Source organism: Oryza brachyantha, chromosome 10 (assembly GCF_000231095.2).
Source record: "Oryza brachyantha chromosome 10, ObraRS2, whole genome shotgun sequence".
NCBI classification, from domain to species: Eukaryota; Viridiplantae; Streptophyta; class Magnoliopsida; order Poales; family Poaceae; genus Oryza; species Oryza brachyantha.
Window position 1 is genome coordinate 15223478 of NC_023172.2, and position 21140 is coordinate 15244617.

At 37.9% G+C, this 21140-nt stretch overlaps 1 protein-coding gene across 1 annotated transcript; it reads right to left on the minus strand.

Moving 5' to 3' along the window:
• Positions 1-1053: 1053 nt before the first annotated feature.
• LOC102707524 (CCR4-NOT transcription complex subunit 1) lies at positions 1054-20556 on the minus strand. Its single transcript, XM_006661987.3, has 51 exons — positions 20310-20556; positions 18736-19036; positions 18417-18645; positions 17989-18328; positions 17784-17897; positions 17582-17710; positions 17319-17495; positions 17041-17232; positions 16220-16357; positions 15964-16089; positions 15628-15872; positions 14586-14689; positions 14010-14104; positions 13694-13924; positions 13311-13502; positions 13088-13190; positions 12859-12953; positions 12315-12460; positions 12121-12229; positions 11889-12035; positions 11471-11518; positions 11260-11388; positions 10925-11164; positions 10683-10835; positions 10517-10599; positions 10309-10414; positions 10114-10209; positions 9829-9981; positions 9422-9604; positions 9093-9328; positions 8901-9027; positions 8701-8820; positions 8368-8412; positions 8153-8230; positions 7948-8064; positions 7490-7616; positions 6538-6638; positions 6356-6463; positions 6181-6267; positions 5110-5256; positions 4893-5030; positions 4253-4300; positions 4020-4166; positions 3849-3910; positions 3102-3255; positions 2817-3008; positions 2624-2728; positions 2329-2457; positions 1720-1962; positions 1530-1631; positions 1054-1446 (listed from the first exon to the last, which is right to left on the minus strand). Exons 1-51 carry the CDS (start codon positions 20406-20408, stop codon positions 1309-1311), a joined length of 7254 nt encoding a protein of 2417 aa, XP_006662050.1. The 5' UTR covers positions 20409-20556; the 3' UTR covers positions 1054-1308.
• Between the last annotated feature and the right edge of the window lie 584 nt (positions 20557-21140).

Below are 21140 nucleotides of genomic sequence, written 5' to 3' on the forward strand. Positions count from 1 at the left end.
TCTTGATAAATCGAGTTGAGTGTTTTTGTAACGTACAATCGCTTCGTTTCCCTGGGCTAGGTCCATCCCCACCTCACATCGCGATCGGACAGTGATAGGGTGGTCGTGTAGCACGTTTGTTTGTTAATTATATCCACCCGAGTTTCTGCATAAGCATATGTTTTTCTTTAAAACTAGAAAGGTGGCTCACACAGATTGCCCAGCTAGCATCGTAATAATTTATCATATAATAATGCACTACTTTCATGTTTTAGTGTGTAAACTATTTAAAACGTAAATATAACTTTAAACTCCAACCTAACTTATCAAATTCATATGGTTGATATTCTAGGAGTTCACAAATCCAAGAAAAATAGAATAATTATTTAGTACTCCCAACTATCTTTTTTGTTTGACGTGAACTAACCAACGTCAAACATTTATAATCGGAGGAATCGGAGGAAGTACTCATTAATATCGCTATACATAAAAGATAGAGGGTGAGATAGATGGGAAAATAGAGTAGCAGGTTGACATGTAGCATGGAGTCTCATGGTTTGTTGGCATGCGTGGATCCCACTAATGCTATTATCCTTGATGTGATCATCATATATGTCCCACGTATAGTTAACAGTTTTTTTCAAAGCCACATAAGTGTCACCTCACCGCCGTAAAAGATATAAGACCAAGTCAAACAAGTCAAGTAGAACTGCATTAGCCAAAACCACCCTCAATGCTACTCAATAGCCAAAACTGCTCTTTACTACTGCTCTTAATATTGCTCAATGACTCGGTTTGCACGGGTGCCAAAAGTTAAAGGACGGCATAGGGCGTTAATAAAAATTCAACCAATAGCTAAGGAAAAGTATTTTTCTCCCTATATCTACCCATAGGGTCCGGTATTGGTATTTTCCGGCACCTATATACCGTCCAGATTACCGACTTGTAACGTTTGTTGCCCAGCTGAATATCAGGGATAGTACACAACGGCCGGTCAATGTTTGCTTTGTACACTTGTACACCAGGAACAACACAACACGTACAGATAGAACGTGCATATCTTAGCACACGAACTGAATAAAGAAACTATAATTAATTGCCGAAAAAATGACAAAGTATTAATTGCTTGCGACTAGTGCTACCAATTCTAACTACCCTGAGGATTATACACAGCTAACCTACAATTAATGGACATTTAATCAATGGATAATTGGACATTGATGGTATTTTACATAAGCACAAGACTAAAGGTAGAATGTAGGATTTGGGGTGAATTTGAATTGTTAGATATGTATCAGATAACAACTAATTGAACATATCAAGGCGCATTTAATGGCCACCATCGGGGAGACCAACTCCGTCGTCTCCAGCTTTTCCTCCACAAGACCTTGCAACAGACTCGAACAGCTTCTCGATCTCAGGTGCACAGCGAGTAAATGATCGAGCCCAAAAACTATAGCGTGGATTCTGAAGGAACACAACTCTGTATTAGACATTTTCGTCCAAAATTCAGCTCAATGAAAACTGAAAAACTGTCGCGGTAAGCATACCTTTATAAGCTCAATGAAAGTAATGAGTAGCCCCCACGGGTGAGGTCGGTTAACTATTAGGCGTTCCAAAAGAACCCTAGTTATCTGCTCCTGGACTATTTCCTGTGATTTCAAATTGAGCTCCATCAGAAAAAGAGTATATTGCATGGAACTGAAAAGGGAACCAAAGTAGTAAGTAATCATCTGATACCTGAGTGGCCTCAGAAAACAAGTAGAGGATTATGAAGGAGAAATAGTGTGTGTGGTTGTTTGGATAGCGCAGCTGGTTTGCAATCGCATTGAGTAGTAGGTAGCGACCTTCAGTATCTGAATTCATGACAAGGTTTCTGAAGACATCTGTAGCTGTTTCAATCTGGATATCCAGTGGACTTTGGTTCATTTGCTGCCCCGACGCTGATGCATTCACTTTAGTAAGCTGTAACTGATGCACAGCCTGAATTTATCAATTGAAGTAGCAGATTAGTGTTCTCAGGACCTCAAGAATGTCAAGCAAAGTTACATAAAATAGAGTCAAATAAAGCCAAGCCGCTTCATGACTATAATTGTGGATCCATTTCATTTGGTGCATCCACTGTAAACATTGTACAGGCCATATGATAGGATACCACGTATCAGCATACCACATGAACAGAAGGCAAACAAATCTGAATTTTGACTCTAAAGAAAAAAGGCTGGTTGAACAAATGAAATTATATTGCTTGGCTAGTTGACATAATTGGAAAAAAATACTAATGCATTAGATAAAAATAACTTGTTATTAACAGACCACATTAGTTAAATGGCAAGTTTAGAAACTGACCTGCATGCCCACAGAGAGCACAAGTGAATTAACAAGAGGTACATTGTAACGAGTCCCAGCAATAATGGCTTCATTGGGAGATAGAAGTAACTTCTGCTTTAAATCAGTTAAAAATGATCCTTCTGGTCTCTGCACAGAAACAAGGGCGGAAAAAAATAAATATACCATATTTGGTCATGTACTTGCTGAATGCCTCATCCCAGTTTACAGTTAGTGACTACTAGAGACACTATAAACCACCATTACATTAGAGAAATGCATGTATGACAATTGGTAAGGCCATATTGTCATTCACCTTAAGGTACTCCTCAACCTGTGTCTTCAACTGCTTTGACTTCAAGGCACCATCAACATCAGACATGATTCTCGGCGGTATTGAAATCTCAGCAAGAAGATCAATCTGCTTTGCAAAACATTGGTTAAGCTAATTAAACACACATTAACTATTCATTGGAGTACAATGTTACGCAATCACCACCAGTAAATACCTTTAAATTTGGAGTAGAGGGATCTGGAAGTCTCATGTTACGTGGAAAAGCACTAAGAATGACGTTACGCATTTGAATGCAGCTGGGGGGAATCACATCACAGAAACTGAAGTGGTAATCGCAAAGGAACTCAGGGAAGTCGTGCAGTAGCACAAGTAACACTCTCAAAGTTCCTTTGTATAACAGGTGTATCTACAAAAAACAAATAGGAGAAAGAGTAGTGCAGCAAAATCAGATTGCAATGTGTGAGACAGCTGCAAATGAAAATGCAGGGTTAATACTTACAGGTTGTCCCAGTTCAGCATTTCTTAAATGTGGTTCCATGAATTTGAACAAATCGACAAGCAACCTCTGGAAGAATGGCCAGCCCTTCTGTGCATTGCACAGTAATAGCTTTGGCATGAAGCTTCTATGGCTTACCAACTCAAGCCAAGCAAAACTACAAAATGGGTAAATTTAGTTAAAAGACGAGCAATAAACAAGATATGATGTGCAAAAAGGAGGATGATCATGCCTGACCATTCTTGTATACAGTCTTTTTTTATATGCATGAGCTGAACCATACCAAATGAAGTTTCTTAACAAAGATGCAGCATTCCTCCATTTTTGGTTTAGGTCGTAAAATTATTCTATAACAAGATCACCCACATTTTTTTATGTCGTGACCTCAATTTTTGCTGCACTGACCTTACTCCTTATAACTAAAATCAAATCATGAAATTTGCTATGGACCAACTTTTTGCATAACATAAGATCAAGCAGGAAGTTACACAATTCCTCAAACAAAAACACTTGATATTACCACTCTAAAGCAAACTATTTACTATAATATCACAGAAAGAAAATACTAAGCGGCATTTCATGACATTAAAAGCAAGAAATAGTCTGTGATTACAATCTTTGAAAAGTTCAACTGCAAGACTATACATTGGAAGAACACATTGTAAAGTACCCGCAAAGAATAAATCAAAAGGAGAGGCAGTAACAAAGAATGAGAACGTGACAAGTATGAATTAAAAGGACATGACAAACCTCCATACAGGAACTCTCAAGGGTTGAAGCACATGGAAAGCATTGGCAAATGCTGTCAAAACCTGGTACATCTAACTTTTGTCAAAAAAATTGATGAAAGCAAGACATGAAAATGTTAAAAAAAATACTAGCATATAAAACTGGTTATCACTAAACATGCATAACATGTACCTGAAAATTAGAACTATCATGGTGAAGATCATTAGTAGTAAGTTCACTAAGGAAATTTATAAACAACCGAAAATACGGTCGAGGGTTGAAAGAAACTTTCTTTTCTTCAGCATCTCTCTGAACAATCCTAACTATGATAGAAAGAATCTGCACAGAAGTGAAGAAGTACTTAACGACAATGTCAATATAAAGTCTCGTTGTCTCCAAGAATCACAAACAAGATAAATGCTGACCTTATTAAAAAGGCTTCCTTTACTCGGTCCAATGTCCACAGACGAGTACTGAAGAAATCAATAAATAATATGGTAAGTGCCGTGTATAATAAAGAGGTAAGCCCCATAAAAGTTACAGAGTTAAGATATTTCATGTTAAGTTTATCATAGGTCAATGTATGCTTTTAACCATAGCATCAATTTAAAAACAAGTCTATATGATTCATTTGTATAAAAATAGCACTCAACCGAAAAGAATACAACTTGTTAGTCAAAGCTATTTTAGCAATAGGAGAAGTCCATGCAAAAGAAATCAAGAAGCTAAGTATGTAAATGCCATCCTATGTTAATGTTTCGATAGTGCACCTCAGTTATAGCTTCTTCAGACGATATGCTATGCAATTCACTGTATCATTGGGTTGGACATTTTCTCCAGAAAAATTCGGAATAAAAAGTCTACCACATTGAAGCCTATAGTGTTGGAGTTCCATGAAAGTATGATTCTAACCATCATGTGTGTTTTGAACACCCGTGAGTAGCAAGAATTTTGAGGAAAAAATTATTGGAACCCTTTGCAACAGAATTTTGACTGTATATAGACTTTCTGGCCATGTTCAGTTGTTCACCTTAAAAGAACATGCAAAATAGCATTTAATATTACCTTTACTACCAAAGCCACAAGCTTTGAATATGAATCAATCGAGAAGTATGAGATCTGGAGTTGCTGGGTTGGCTGCTGAGAAATCCCTCCAGGAGCAACTACTTGCTCAGAGACCACAGAGTGTGCAACAGCAAGTTCCTGGCCAATTTTTAAAAACATTAGCATTCATGTATGATATGAATCATTAGCAAAAACAATACAGGGTAGAAAAAAGAACCGCGAGAATATGGAAAAAGCGGTCGGTCAAATCATCTCCCTTTAGCAAGCCATCCTGTTGTAGCTGTACAATGTAATGAGTGTATGCTGAATCACCCATAGTGGGATGATCGCATATATTACACCATTCAGAGAATGATACTGCGACCTGTTCATCATCCAAATAATGCATTAGCTTTGCATGAAGGTATGTAAATTTCAAAGTCAATAATCATTTAGAAGTCAAATGTTTTCAAAGAATCAATTACCAAAGAACCAGAGGTTTATCATTTTGGGGGAAAACTATCCATATAGAAACCAATATTCCATCAAACATATTAAGCATTCTAACCGTAATGTGCGAAGAATATTAATGGCCAACCTTTTTTGTAAAAAAACTCAAGTAACCTAGGAAGAACTAGGTGGCTTTTTAATTAAGAAGAAATAGGCACACACAATAAAGTACCGTCTGTATAAAAAATAAAAATGTCCACTTAATAAACAATTGTACCGCCAAGAAACAATATTTGAGGGGGGCACAGTACACCTTGTAACTCGATTGAAAATATGAACAAATCTAGCTAAAAATGTTTCACCTACATGGTGTCTCTTATTAGCCATGTGGACAAAAAGAATAAATGCAGACCTGCTAAATGACTAGTGCTCCCCTGTCATTTTGAAGGACATTGACAGTGTCTCCACTTAATATTTATTCACTGCTTTTCTAATCATATATTCATAAAAAAACTTACTAAATGAAAGCAGAAAAAATATAAATATGATTCACACATCAAACTTTTTTTTGCATATAACATTTCAAAATTTGATTGCATGTGTTTGAAAATTAAATCTATTTTGAGAATGGAGCAGCAGCTTGGACTAAACTGTATGGTAGCATTAAGACACATGTTGCATATAGACTGAAGCAGAATGGAAAATGAGGACGAAGACAAAAAGTAACACGGCAGGAACAAAGTTAAATCAATAAAGAAAAGAAATTTATTGCTCTTTCTCTAATAGTTTCAGGTGCATGATAAATCCTGTATAATACAGCTACTTCACAACAGAAATTAATATGGTGTTTATAACTAACCTTTTCCTGAAAACCAACAGCATCAGTGAACGCAACATCATTAGCATTATTTTCTTCTTTATTCATCAAAGGACGACCGGATAAAACCTGAAACCAGTCAAGTGTAATTTGTGGAGTCTGCAAAACATTTACTTTGGAAACAACGGAAGGTGTGACTAATTATCAATCTCCAGACCTTTTTATCCCTTGACTGCCGAATATTTTCATCCTTCATGGCAGAAAAACTCCTGGCAATTTCAATCAACTGCTGCACTGATTCAGGAGAACTGGGCCTGATTGCAAGCTGCAAGATAGCATATGTTAAAGCCAGCCGCCATAAGATCACCAGAATTAGATGTCTGCAAAAGAATGTCTTACCTTTGATAAGGCATCAACAACATTATAAACCTCGGAGATGCTAATTGATTCTTGGGTAATCAATGTCTGGACAAGTGATATAGCAAACTCTGTTGCAGCCTCTGGGGGTGAACAAAAAAAGAGACATGAAAACTAGCCGTCAAAAATATCTAAAAGATGCAGCACATAGGTTAGGTTCAAAATCCGACTTTCTTTTGTCTTCAACTTTTGCTGTACTTCCTAATTGAAGGGCTGTAAAAGTAAACTGTAACAGAAGCAGTTTGTTACAGGAATATTTTCTTCACTACGTTAATCGGTGCTAAGATAAACTCCTCAACAATTGTCCATCTCTACAATGAAACACAGGAGACAGGTAGACGTTTATAGCATTTGGGATTTCATGATCCATTGGATCATTTCATATATTATGGACAGAGATACACACCAAAATGTATTCATTGTGTCATCTTAAAAAAATCAAACAAGTTACCATCATTCAAGTATTATAGATGGGTTAAAATAGGAGAACAAAGGAGTAGAACTGTCTGCATGCTTTTTCCAAGGCTCTAACAGATGCTACATGGGTTCCATTTCTTTATACTAGACTAGAAATTATTGAGTCCAATGTCCTGCATACATCATTTATATTCTGCTAATAACCAAATAGTTTGGTCCGCGAAACCATGTTTAGTGAAAAAAATCAGTACCAAATAGGCTCGTCAATATTTCAAATTCAATAAACCAAATCCGAACAATGGATGTAGTATGCCAAATTACAGAATTTTTTATCACATCCCTATAAGTTTCATCAATACAGGACATAGAATCCGTTCCAACTGACATCAGCCAATAAATGGAATGCATGATGACTTTTCACTTGCTACATCCTAGAATAATACAGGCATATCTATGCCAAACATATAATGATGCCCAAATTAAACAAACTGATCTTTCAAATACTTTTTCAACTTACTGTTTCTTCCGCCATCAATGATCTTTGCTAAATGAACATTGTAATCCCCAAGGTTAAGCAGTTCAGAACGAATTAGTCCAACAATTATGTCGATATTAAACTTCTTATCTTCGTCAGAATATATTACCTGCACAAGATGTCAGTCACTAAAAAGAGCTTGGTACAGAAACAAGTCATGACTTTTAACATCAGTCAACAACACCTTGCGGCTTGCAAAGAGAAACACAATTCCTATTCCAAAAACTATTTTGGAACGAGCATCTTGACAACTAATAATTACCTATACTTTAAATAAACTCGGCCAGCAGATCTATGAATCGAAAGTGTGTTGATGGGATCATTTTTTTTTTGTCAAGCATACATTCAAAGATAATAGTACCAATCTTATCAAGGACTACCAGTGTTCTAGCCCAACATGTAACCATGGGTAAATAAACATGTAAGAATTACTGGCCTACCCAGCTCGTTAACTCTTTGACGACAAGTTTGCAAACATCACGTATTGCAACCAAAGCTGCTAGGAGCCATGCAACATATGTACTGTTTGATGCATTGTCATACAAACTTCTGAAAACCTGGAAACAAAATAGCCAAATATTCAAGAGAGAAATAGGGAGAGGGACTGGAACAAGTGCTAATTACAAATAAGAAATAATAGCAGACCTTCTGTGCAATAGCCAAGGCAGCTTCATCTCGATTGACACATCTAAGTAAGATGTCAGGAACTTCCGCAATGACAGACTGAACACAGCAATAGGCCAACATAAATGTCCGCATTACATTGAGAAAGGGTAATGTACTGAAAATGAATCTACTAAAGAACCTAAAAAAGGAAAATTAGAACAAAATTCCTGTAAGGAAACGGTAACATTGCTAACCTGAATTTCTGCATCTTTGCCATCGTTGGCAACAAAAGCATCCAGCTGGAATGTAAAAGATGGAATGTAAAAGGTTCATAATGACAGAGTGAGGGAAATCTATTTAACAAAGCCAATGACATGTTACCACAAGTAAAAACACTACCATGGTTTGGCTGAAAAATATATGCCAGTGAGAACAAATCACGATTTTCATATGCAAAGTTTGAACTGTCAATAAGGCCTCCTTGGACAAAGACCGCAAGAAGCTATTCATTTTTAGGTGCACTTTATATAGTAGCATGCTATAACACGTCATGTAATTCCACCATGGTATTAGACACATGTTTGTACCTTTTTTGAAACTTGTTGGTATCTCTCCAGCGCATCGCCAGTATTCAAAGGTTCCGCAAAAACAGATCCCATACGATCAACAGCAGTTGTAGGTGAAAGTGGTGCTGAAGTGACAAGATCCTAGAAACAGTTTTGCAGGTATGAGAAATCACACTTAAGTGGCACTTCTTCTTGTGAATACAAGAATAAAAGATACTGACTTTATTTGCAGTTGCCAGTTCACCCACTGGAAGGTCATTGGGAACCGTAGGTGGAAAAACAGATGCAACATTTGTGGTTCCAATAACTTGGGAAGGTGCGTCACTCGTACCAATTTTTGCAGAAAGGCTGCAGAAGACTAAGAATGAGTGCTCCATTAAAATTTTAAAAAATGCAAGTCAAAGCAACTTTACCTTGAAAGATGTGTAGCGCCACGATCTGATTCTTCCTGTGCCAGCTCTGTTGTCTGATTTGCGGATATGAATGGAGCAGTATGGAGATTGGAAAAGCTACTGGAGTCTGTCAGTGCAGAATTTGGACTGTAAACTCGAGGTACACTGGGATTACTTGGAGCAACTGCCATCGCTGTAGCAGTAGCTGAAGCACCAGCATTTTGACTACTTTGACTGTGCCATACAGTAATGAAGTCCTAAAATCAACAGTGAAGCGAGATACAGATGGTCAAATATAGTTCACCACGAAACTTGCTGCGTAAATAGATACTTAAGCTGCGTTGTTTCACCTCATACACTCGTCGTTGGGCAGCAGATAAATGGCCAGTAGGCTTAGGGCGAAGAGCATCTGGAACACGCTTAAGACCTTGAGTGTAAGGAAAAGCATCATAATATGCAGATCCAAGTAGCTCTTTTTGTCTCCTTAGTTGTGAAAAGGGCTGCTTGATTTCCCCATCGATCATCTCAACAGCCTGTAAGCATGTTATGATGTTATAATGCTGTAGATGTAAAATTTCTATAGTATATGCAATGCTGCAGATAAGTGAAGTGTGATTTACATTATACTCCTAAGCCCTAGCAAGAATACTGTTGGTTACATGATCAACATAACAGTTACAGAAGCAAAAAAGATAAATGCAACAAATCTGGAAAGAAGCATAAACGAACTTAATAAAGTGGTAGAGTAAAGACCCACCTTGCGTGTTGCAACAGTCTCTATTAGGGCACATCCAAGATCCAGATTATCATTGACTAGAATAAGCATAATTTGATCTGTGGTATCACTGTTATTAGTTATACCCTGAATAAGACTGCGGAGATGAGATGATAAAGCAACACGAAGAGGCTCCTACAAAAAAGAATACAAAATAGTTGCATAAGTGGCCATACATGTGACCCAAATATGAATAGAACTAAAACAACAGTCTTAGAATGTTCCTACACCAGCAAACTAAATCTGAGAAAACTTATGTGGAAATACCTTGGATGTAACGTGGGCTAGACTTCCAGCTAGTGTGCCGACCATCAAATGTGCAGAGCGAGATACAGCACTATCATCAGCTTCCATTGCATAATCCTGTAAGATAGCAGATAAGCAAGCATATAAGAACTTTTTCTACCACAGCAAGATAAATAGCTATCACAGATTCATGGTTAGCATGCCCACGGTGTTCACCTTTAGAATAAGTTCCTTAGTTGTTCGGCTGGCTATTGTAACACTTCTCTGAATGACAGGACCTATAATCTCTTTGATGGCCTTATCCAAAGCCATATCCATGATTCTATGAATATTAAGAAAGTAACAGATTGTTAGAAAAAGTAGATCATACGTAAGCTGACATTATTGATCAAATGTAAGCTTTCATTATCTCCAAAACACATACTTGCTGTATTGCAACGAGCCAAAAGAGCTAAGCTTTTCATTGATTCTGAAATATATATCTGCACGTGGGATTGCCGCCATGAGCTGTGAATTACCCACAAAAAATATAGTCAGTTATAATAAAAATCAAACTTAAATGTAAATATAAACAAGCAGAAAGTGCAGACCTGGCTAAGAGAAAATGAAGACGATGATAATGATGGTGTTTGTGATGGTGAAACCTGGCTCAAACTGTGTGAGGTAACCTGTTCAGGCATGATTAAAGCAGCTTTGTCATCTTCTACCATGTTGTTTAGAGGAAGACGCAGAGGTGCTGCATACTGTAGTACAAAAATACCCAACATGGATAAAACAACATTAGTATGTACAGATGTTAGATCATAACTAAATGTGAAAGCAGAAAACCAACCTGACTTAACATATTTGGAAGGCTTGTAGCACGGGAAGCGCTATTTATCTCTGGTTGTGGTTCCGCATGATTTATTGTAGGCATGATGCTAGAGGAAACCTCTGCAACTACTGGTGCTTGAGATGCACCAACATCTTTATTTGAAAAGTCTGGATTTCCCTCAATTTGCCGAATACGATCTTTCAGTAGAGAAGATGGTTTCACATCTTTCATATCAACACTAAGATTCTTAAACAAGACCTACGGCCACAAACAAGCACAATTAGCTGGCGTACTTCCAAGCAAACTTTAAGCAATCATCAGAAAATAGAAAACGAGGAAGGATGCAAAGAAACCTCGATGTCAAACTTCAGGTTCATCTTGAGATTAGGTAAGTTATAGATCTCAACGAGAAGGCTAAGAATACCCATTGTCCAAGGATTTGGAGGACGGTATGCTATACTAGACTGGCAAGGTTCCAGAATCTGAAATTTTCCATTTGGTCAATATGGTAAGCACAATAACATGGTAATTTATATTCAAATAAAAAACATTAAAAAGGTGCACCTTTGATGTAAATGGGATAACAGCAATCATCAATCCCCTTTCATATGCCTGAAAGAAAAGGGAATTGACATGAATAAATCAGGTCAAGAAGAAGAATACATAGACAAATCATAGAGAGTTAAATTCAGGATGAAATTATTACATCAACAGACACAAATCAAACACGATCTAAGTAGCTAGATAAAATCATTCAGCCAATATAGCCAACTAAAAACTTTGCACTCCATATCCAGTATTCATATTAAGCAAAGGGTAAAATAGAGCATCCCACGGTGTCATTAGGCAACAGTAAATTCAGAGTTGTGAAGGGTGATGCAGTAGCAAACAGCCACATGTGCATACTAATAAGGTTCATCCATACGACAACATTAAAGCAATGAAGAAACACAAACGAAGCAAAATAAAGTAATATTGTTACCTCTACTATAAGAATTTTGGGATCAATTTCCTTTGCTCGTAATGTTTGATTCCTTCCTATAGTGAACTTTCCTAGCCAACTACCAAGATTTTTTAGCAATGAACGTTCTTCTGAACTAGATTTTATGAGATCAGACTGTAATAAAACCTGCAGAAAACAACATTGCAAGTTTTTATAAAAAATAGCACTGAAACAGACAGAAAGACAAGATATGAGTGGAGTAAAGAATGACCTTGCAGTTCTCATATGTAGCTTTAACCATTTCCTTATTCAATGACTTTGAGTTAACTTTGTCAAAAAATTTCAAATACAAGTCATGAAAATTTGGTTCAATACTTGCTCTGCAAAAACAAAGGCATGGTTTTATCAGTTAAAAGGCAGAAAAGGTTACATGAAAATAAAAGGTACATTTGCCAGCATGTCTACCTTTTCATGACCATATATTGCGCAAACCAGGGATAATACTGTTCTTGCAAAACCTCGTTAAATTCTCTTGCCTTAGCCTCCATATTAGAAGTGGAAATGTTATTTATCATAAAGAATATCTTGTCTTGAACTTCAGAAGGAGGGGCCTATGAGGTGACAAAAGAAAAGGTAATTGAATAATATTGAAGTTGTTTGCACACACACACAGCTCAAAGAAAGTAATTAAACATCCCCTTGCATCCTCTCAATATAGGTCTGCCAGGCATTCCCTGTTAGTTCATGTAACACATAGAGAGTGGCCACGTGAAACAAGGGCATTACAATTTTCTTTATAATACGCCTTGGATAGTTTGAAATTTTATTGATGTAAAATAATTGTGAGTCTCCAATCACTGTAACTGTAACTCAGCAAAAAGACTATTTTCAAATAGCCAACTTAAGGTTGTATCACTACATTTCTTAAGACTGTCAGCCCCCAAACCAGTTTAAGTAGTTTTGAGAAGTGAAGACATTTGCTGTAATTCACAGCAAAAATAAAACAAACCTCAATAGGCGTATCTCTTCGTTCTGCAGCGGCAACTAGAGTTTCAATATTCAACGCAGCTCCAAATCCTGTGGTGAAGGAAGGTTGTCGAATGCCTAGAGAAAGTAGTGGATGGATCATAAGAATATTGTAAGGCCATAAATATAAGCACAAAGAGTGATCATGACATGATTAAATTATCAGCATGTCCTGATTAGTGTTGAACTTAACATGTAAGCTAGAAAGTGACCTGAAGGAGCTGAACTTCTAGACCGCAGAAAACCAGTGGGTTGTGGAGCTGATACAGTGGTTGAATGATGAGGAGAAGCTTGTGAGGATGGTGGTGTGGCAGCCTATGATTGTTCATATTTAGCGACAGGTTAAACAAAACATAGTGATCATTAACAAGAGAAACAATTCAGTGCATATATCAAGAATCAAAAGACATACAAAAATAATTTCAACACTGATACCTTTAGATTGACAGCCAAATCACCGGGTGCTGAAGCAAGTGGTGTTTGCCCACTAGAAAGAATATTCTTGGCTTGAATGATGGTTGCAGAGCCCTTGGATCTCTCCCCAAGGAAACCCTGGTGCCTCTGTTGGTGTGACCGTTCAAGTTGTGTTGGAGTTGGATTGATGAGCTGCCATGATGCTTCAGAAGCCTACATATGAAGAGCATCTCTTTATAAAAGAGAAAGATGGTAACAAAGGTGCATAAAAATACTAAGCATAACCTGAAGGATAATGCTACTATATTAAAACAGAAGTTAGAACAATACATAGCATCAAGAAGTTATTAATACAAGTATACAAAAAAATTCAAAGTTTGCCTGCTTGATTTAGATGTAAGTACCTCCATATTTCCAATAGATGATGAACCGTGTTGATCTGCAGAAAGCATGCTGCCTACATTTGGCTCGTTTTGACTTGATGATATCTTGGCAAGTGCTCGCTCAATTGCAGCAACTAATTCGGCATGTGTTGCACGAAGATGTGATATCTGCAATATATGGTTACAGTACTGTGGCCACTCTATTAAACGATCCATAAACTGCTCTAGCGCTGTTGTTCCAAACATGAACATCTGCAAACAACATGAGTCAGCATAAAACTCACATAAAAGATAGAGAGATTCAGATAACACAAAGATTTGATCAACAATGGTAAACCTTTGAATCGATAGATTTACGCAAGGCATCAAGAACACTACGTAGAGCAATTCCTAGCCCAAGGTGAGCCACAAGTTGATGCTTAATGAGGGATCCTGTTGCCACACATCAAAGATACATTACAAACAATTGAATAATTCCGATCATGATTTTAAACTTCAGCATAACAAATTATAACATGGCATGCATATGATGCAATCATATCACATAGCGCACCTATTAACTTTCTATGCAGGAGCTTAGCAAATGATGTTACAAATTGGTACTCTGATTAGATTGACCACAGGTTCACAACAGCCCATGCATCAACACAAACTACACACAACCTTTTTGTGAAGAGTAACAGCAGTTCTAACTTTACGAATACCATATAAAATATTAAAACAGCAGACGCAAAGTACCAACACGTAATTTAACAAAAATGCATCCCATTAAATCGTATCAGATCACCAAGATAAAGAAGTACAAGTTCCAACATGAAACATACTGGAAACATTGCATTATGAGACAATAAATTAGTGCCAGATAAAAATGTGTATCTACAGGAAAGAAAATGAATAAAAATTGAGCACCTACCCATCAGCACAGCAGCTAACTTAAGTTGTGTATCTGGATATTTTGGGAAGAATTTGTACTCCTCGAACAGATTTGAGACCATGCAATTGAAAATCGAAAGCTCCCTGCATTCAAAACAGTAAGGTTTTTTAATATTATCTTGGAAGAAACAGAGTAATCATAACGAAGACAAAATACCATGAAAAACATCAAGAGAACAGATGCTGGTTGTAGACAAATCAGACAACATATTTACAAGATTAACTGATTTTTTGTACAAAAAATGCATATATCTCATAAGAAAAAAAAAAACATATTTCGTTGTTGCCCCCACTGATAGGGAGAACTCTGAATCTCCGGGAGAGAGCAAATGGGGGGAAAAAACAGTTGACTTGTTAGCAAATAATTATTATGCATATGATTATGATCCAAAAACTGATATTATGTAAACAGCAAATTAACTGGACAGAAGGAAAATCACAACATAAATTAAGTTTATAAACATCAGTAACACCAAGTAGAAATAAAGAGACAGGGACCAGCTAAATGTCCAAGTTTATAAAAGGACAAGAGGACAGGAACAGAATTGGAGCAAGACGAAGATTGGAGCAGAATTAAGCAAGACAAATCAGTCTACGGCCAGCTAGCTGTAAGCATTATCTATTTAGTATCTAGTATTTGTCTACTAGTTTGTCACAATGTCACTTTGATTATGTTCTTCTATGCTAGTTTCCTAGTTTAGCTGGGACTAAAATATAAAGGTAACCATGGTATCTCGGTAAACAGCACACTAGGATCTCAGGCCATACAGGACAAGCCTGTGAAACCTGTAAGTGGCTGAGCACTCAGTCCTACCCATCTTAACTATTTGATTTCCTTCTGCTACCTACAATACAGTTATATAGCAATGCTCGTATTACAGCTTCTCACATTGCAATACTCTGAACTAGTTTCTTTTATTATCACTTCGAATTAATGTGTTATGTTTAACATGCTGCACATATCGAAATTAAGAATGTAGCAAGCTAAGCAGTAAGTACATCAAATCAAGTGGAAAAGGCACCTCTTGTTTGTGGATTCTTTGAAACGTGCAAGCATCTGTACCATAGCATCAACGCTTATCTGTCCAGAAAACATCTGGTGAAAATATATATTTGCCTGTGCTTCAATGTCATCAGCACCCCCCTCAGAAGTAGGGACATCCCTTCCTACAACACCATGATTCCTTGATTCATGCACTGCTTCCACTCTCCTTAGTTCCTCCACAAATTGGTTGGACAACAGCTGGCCCGAGTGAGATTGCAGAACCTGCAACAATCACACACCATTTTGGCGTATTTACATTCATGCAATAGCACATCACCAAATGAGAACTTAAAGAACAATAGAAGATACTGACCTTTATAATTAGAGGGCAAGATTCTCGGCAAATATCCGAAATCATGGCTTGAGGTTGTTGGACAGCACCTTCCACTGCCTCATAAGTTGTGTTGATCATAATTTCCTTCAAGAATTTAACACATTCCTGGAAATAATAGTACTTAGCATGTATGTTAAAAGTACAGACTAATAGAGTTATGCTGGAGTGAAGTACGTATAGAAAAGTACAGTTTGCCTGAATTTGTGGAGACATGGGGAAAAACTCCATATGTTACCTCAAGAAAAGTCTCTCCTTTAGCAGTCAACTTTTCGACCAACCATTTCTCAAGATTGTTATGGTTTTGCCTAAAGGCAACTGTGGCAAGTTTGATGCTAAATGTAAATGGGGTGGAATCAAGGACTGCAGATAGGATCTGTTCCAAATAAAATTGTGAGAATAATAAAACAAACACTGACAATATCCAAGGAGATTGTAATAAACTATTGATGCCTAGCACGATGTCTGTAAACTAATGTATAAATATATACAGCATGTGCAAGCAGTGAGCTTAACAAATAGAGCTGCATATACAACAAGTAATAGTTGTGCAAAGTATAATCTGTGGTGTCTTTATTCTACCTGCAAAAGAACAACACAACAAAACCATGTTTCAACCAATCAAACTGGCACTGCAGATATAAAAAAATACCAAACTAACCCATCCTTGTGAAAATAAAAATTGTCCTAGTTAAAAAACCAACACATTAATATCTTAAAAGAGTATCTCCACAAGTACTTTTGATAATTTCTCTTTCAAGGACATTAGCATAACTTGAAAGCCACTAATTGTATTGTTTAATTTGCTACTACCATTTTGCTTTGGGTTGAAAACTAAGTTTAGCACCCATGTATTCATATAACATATCCAATGGAACTCATCCTTATGAGCTCTACTACATTTAGACAGAAACAAAACAAATTAGAGTTACCAAACATCAAACAAAGGTTAGTTGAATTAAAATGCTAATATTTCTCATAAAACATAAACAAACCACACGATTGATCAGTTGTCAACTCAAAAACCTAGCTTACAAAAGTTTGGCAGAATTATGTTACCGTTAGGTCTTGGCATATCTCAACAGTTCTCAGAAGGCAATTTATGTCAGAATGTGAATCAACAAATCCACGAAGTGTGAGGCAAGGGTTGACATGCCAGAGAGAGTTTATAAGACTACTGTATGTAGTGTCCTTCAGGATCATAGGGAAAACACAGGATAATACTTCATACTGGAGGAGATTATATGCAGTCTGTAAACAGAATAGTGTTCCCAAAGTTAAAAAGATATATATATTCAAGGGAAAGGCATAAATCGAAATTGGAATAGAAACCATACATTGATGTGGCTAACGCCAAGAAGTAAGACATCAGGGCAATGAATCAGAGGGTAGTCAAGCATTGACCGAACTGTTGTTGCATAACCAAGTTCAGCAAGTCGGCATAAGACCTCTAGAAGATCTAGGCAGTACCAAGCCTGATTGCCTTGCATGCGGTTAGCCAATTCTGGAAATACCTAACAAAGATCAGAAAGGTAAGATCTGTTATGTGTGAAATCAGAAAGTATAAACATTTTGAAAGATAGTATAGTAATAGTAATACCATCTTCCTGGAACAATGTTTGAATGTAAATATATCAGTTGGTGCAGCCACTGCATGTTTCAAGAATGATAACTGCCCTTCTGTATTCTTCCACATTGACCCACAGACCACATGAAGAGGAAACGGATCCTGCATGATTCAAGGAATAATTTCGTAAAACAGTTCAGGACTTCCAGTACTGTACACCAGAAAAACTTCATACCTTGCAGGCCTGATAATATATAGACATCAACAAACAAAATGCTGCTTCGTCAGGGATACAGAAACCCTCATGATCAAGATTTTCCACTACAGTAATCCAATTAGTCCTTGGGGCCTGCATTCAAAAGACAGGATGTATTAAAGAATGGACAGGAAAAAAGGTGAGAACAATGACAACAAAGAAGACAAGGGGCAAAAAGGCTCACAATTTCATTAATTGAATCCACAAGAACATCAATATTCCATGCAGTAAATTGAGATGGGTCACTTGGTTGGCTGTTGCCAACAGCCAACATGAACGTTGAATATGTATTGTGAGGATCAGCAAGACCAACCCGAGTGCAAACGACTGCTCCAAGCAACTTAGAGATTCCCATATCATCAAGAGGCTCAAAAAGTGACAGTATTTCTTTACAATGAGCAACATCAGAAGTACAACCATAGCCCAATTCAGTAATAATGTCAGACATGCTTATTTCTTTCCCAATTTCAGATAGAAGGGAATCAAAATCATCATCAAAGCTACCAGTGCACAGTTCCATATGCCTGTAAGTCGCAAAAAAGCCATTAAATGTGCATGAGTAAAGCAACACTGAAAATGAAACATAACTTAAATAGAAAGAACTCTTAAAACCTTGAAGAAATTGTCGATCGAGCATTGCCTTCTTTGGTTGGGACAGGAACATAGAATGGCCTCTCTTTGACATTTAATAGGGAGATGATGTTAGTGAAAGAATCCATATGCTTTGAGAGGCCATCAGTCTGGTGAAGAAACACAACAATGTCATGAATTTGATCATTCGATAAAACATGGGCCGGATTTGAGCAGATCTCCTCGATTTCAGCAATTGAAAACTTTTGCCCTGTAGAGCAAAGAATAGATGTGTAATTAAGCATTTCAAGGAGAACTAACAAAATACTTAGCCAGAGAAATTGATCTACCAAGCATCTACCTTGAAGAATCAAGCTTAGATTTTCAGAATCTGACAGTGCCAGCCCAATGCCAACCCTCTCTCCAGCAGATAGATTAAGTTCATTTGACAATGTCACAAGGAACAAATCATTGACATGTGCTGTCTTCAGTGCATCACAAAAACTGGTGCTAAAGTATGGTTTATCCAGACAATACTTGAAAACAATTGATAAGAGATCATTTTTCAAGCGAGAGTACTTTGCCGCCTCGGCATTCAACAGCACTTCATCCAAACAAACTCGAAGCAGCAAACTGCATCCATCAGGACTACAGTCTGCTAGCTGAAACAATGGAAAGGTAAAAATATTAGAATGGCTTCAACCAGTCAAATCAAATTCAGTGGAATAATTACGAATGAAACAAATTAAAACAATTCTATAACAGGAAACAAGATATATATCATTAGAATTATGAAGGGTCCATAATGCTAAACAGTAAACACAGCATGCACGGATAACACAATAAAATGAAAGGCGATGTTCCAACAAAACTGAGTGATTTAAGCAAACAATACTAAAAGGGTTAATAATGATTCATCCAATTTGATTGTGTATGTATAAACGTACAACCTACAGCCCAAGACATCTGCATGGACAACAATGCAAAATCATGTAGAAGATCAGCAACATATACATCATAACATAATTCTCATATGCATATTTCCAAAGTTTTTAACAAGGTTAACCATGCTAACGTAATTCTCAGGGGCGGAGGCAGTATATGGACATGGGTGAACGACCCTTTCTTTTGCAAAGGATTCAATATACAGCATCTGTAATTGGTATTTATACTGTAGTTGTGTCTGAAGAGCTGTTTACACCCAAAGCACCAATTTGTAGCTACTTAAAAAAACATGTTAACCACCTTTATTTTGGTTTTATATACAAACCTTCACATTTGCATTAATATTGGCTTCTCAGTCTAGTTTGTACACCCATCTTAAAATTTCTGTGTCTGCCACTGCAGAGATTCAATGTGCTCTTCGCTGCACTATCATATAGCACTAAACTAGCAATTCGAATAAATGCAGTGCATAACAGGAAATCTAGACTGACAGACCATGAGTCAGGCTTCAAAACAATCCGACTCTTATATCTTGTTACAATCCATGATTTCGCACGAGCATCAGAATGGGAAAGTTGAAACATGGAACATGTGCAGCATATTGAGAGCACCGACGCAACCAAAAAAAAACCCAACCAGCACACTCCACGTCACACAATCGTGAGGGATCCCACGGAACCCAAACAGAACGAACCAACACGATCCGCACCATCCAAACGTGAGGAACCCCACCGAAACCCTAGATTAATAAGTCGCGCAGAAGAGCATCGAAGGGAACGGCCTAAATTGCTCTTCGTCGACACCCATAAAGACAGACAAAATCCGCCAAAACCCTAGATCAGCCCCAAGGTAGGGAGGCGCTCCAGAAGTGACGAATCGAGCACGGAGGCAGATCTCCGGATCCAGACACCCGCAACACGGACCAGCCGCCGCGGGGCGAGACGAGGCGCCTCGGGGCAGGGGATTTCGGGCGGGCAGCTCGTGTTTTACCTGGCAGAGCTCGCGGTGGGTGGAGTCGAAGGTGGAGTCGTCGACGCCCTGCACCAGGGCGCGGACCTCCTCGGCCACGGCGGAATTGAAAGGGATCATCCCGCCGGCGCGCGGCGAGAAGCGGGCGGCGGCGGCGGCGGCGGCGGCGGCGGCGGCGGCGACCGCTTCGCTGGGAGGGAGTGCGCAGAGCTAGGGTGTGGGAGGCGCTTCAGTGCGTGCGGCAACGTCGGGATGGTGGGGGTGCGGTGCGGGTGCGACGCGATGCGACATGAGATGATGAGAGCACCGTCCCTGCGTCGAGGGCGAGTTCCAGACTCCGCTACGAGAGGGAGACACGTCAACCAATATTACGTTTTCGTTCTGAGAAGACGTATTAATTGTTCCCGTTAATTGAGAGAGAGGGCCCAGCCCAGAACAAATGGCCCATTTGCTTATATGCTATGGTTTTTGACTTGGCATGCAATTGCAGGCTGAAAGCACGACAGATGGCCCTTTTCTGGCTAGGTTTTTCCCTTTTTTTGAGAGCAAATTTCTTGCTAAGCCATAGAAAGATTTTCTTCGTTTTTTAACAGATCCTTATTAAGTGAACCCAAAAGGAGACTGATAGAACACATGCCAAAAATAATATACGTCAACAGCAAACTGTAAACTAAATTTTCCGCTATGTTGAAGTATCACCCACGTCAGTTCCTTTTTCTCTACTAGTACATTACTCGTGTGTTGCAACGGGATTTAATTTAAAAAAATATCATAACATGTTTTTAACATTATTTTTTTGCATGTATCATATTTTAATTGTTACATATATTTGTTATTGACAAATAGGTCTAT

Excerpts from the sequence above, each read along its gene's own strand:
- LOC102707524 (XM_006661987.3), bottom strand. The coding sequence starts at position 20,408 with ATGATCCCTTTCAATTCCGCCGTGGCCGAGGAGGTCCGCGCCCTGGTG. Across the intron at positions 16,358-17,040 it reads AGATATGCCAAGACCTAACG|ATCCTATCTGCAGTCCTTGA; the intron begins GTAACATAATTC and ends TATTTGGAACAG. Across the intron at positions 14,105-14,585 it reads GTTAGCTGCTGTGCTGATGG|GATCCCTCATTAAGCATCAA; the intron begins GTAGGTGCTCAA and ends GTGTGGCAACAG.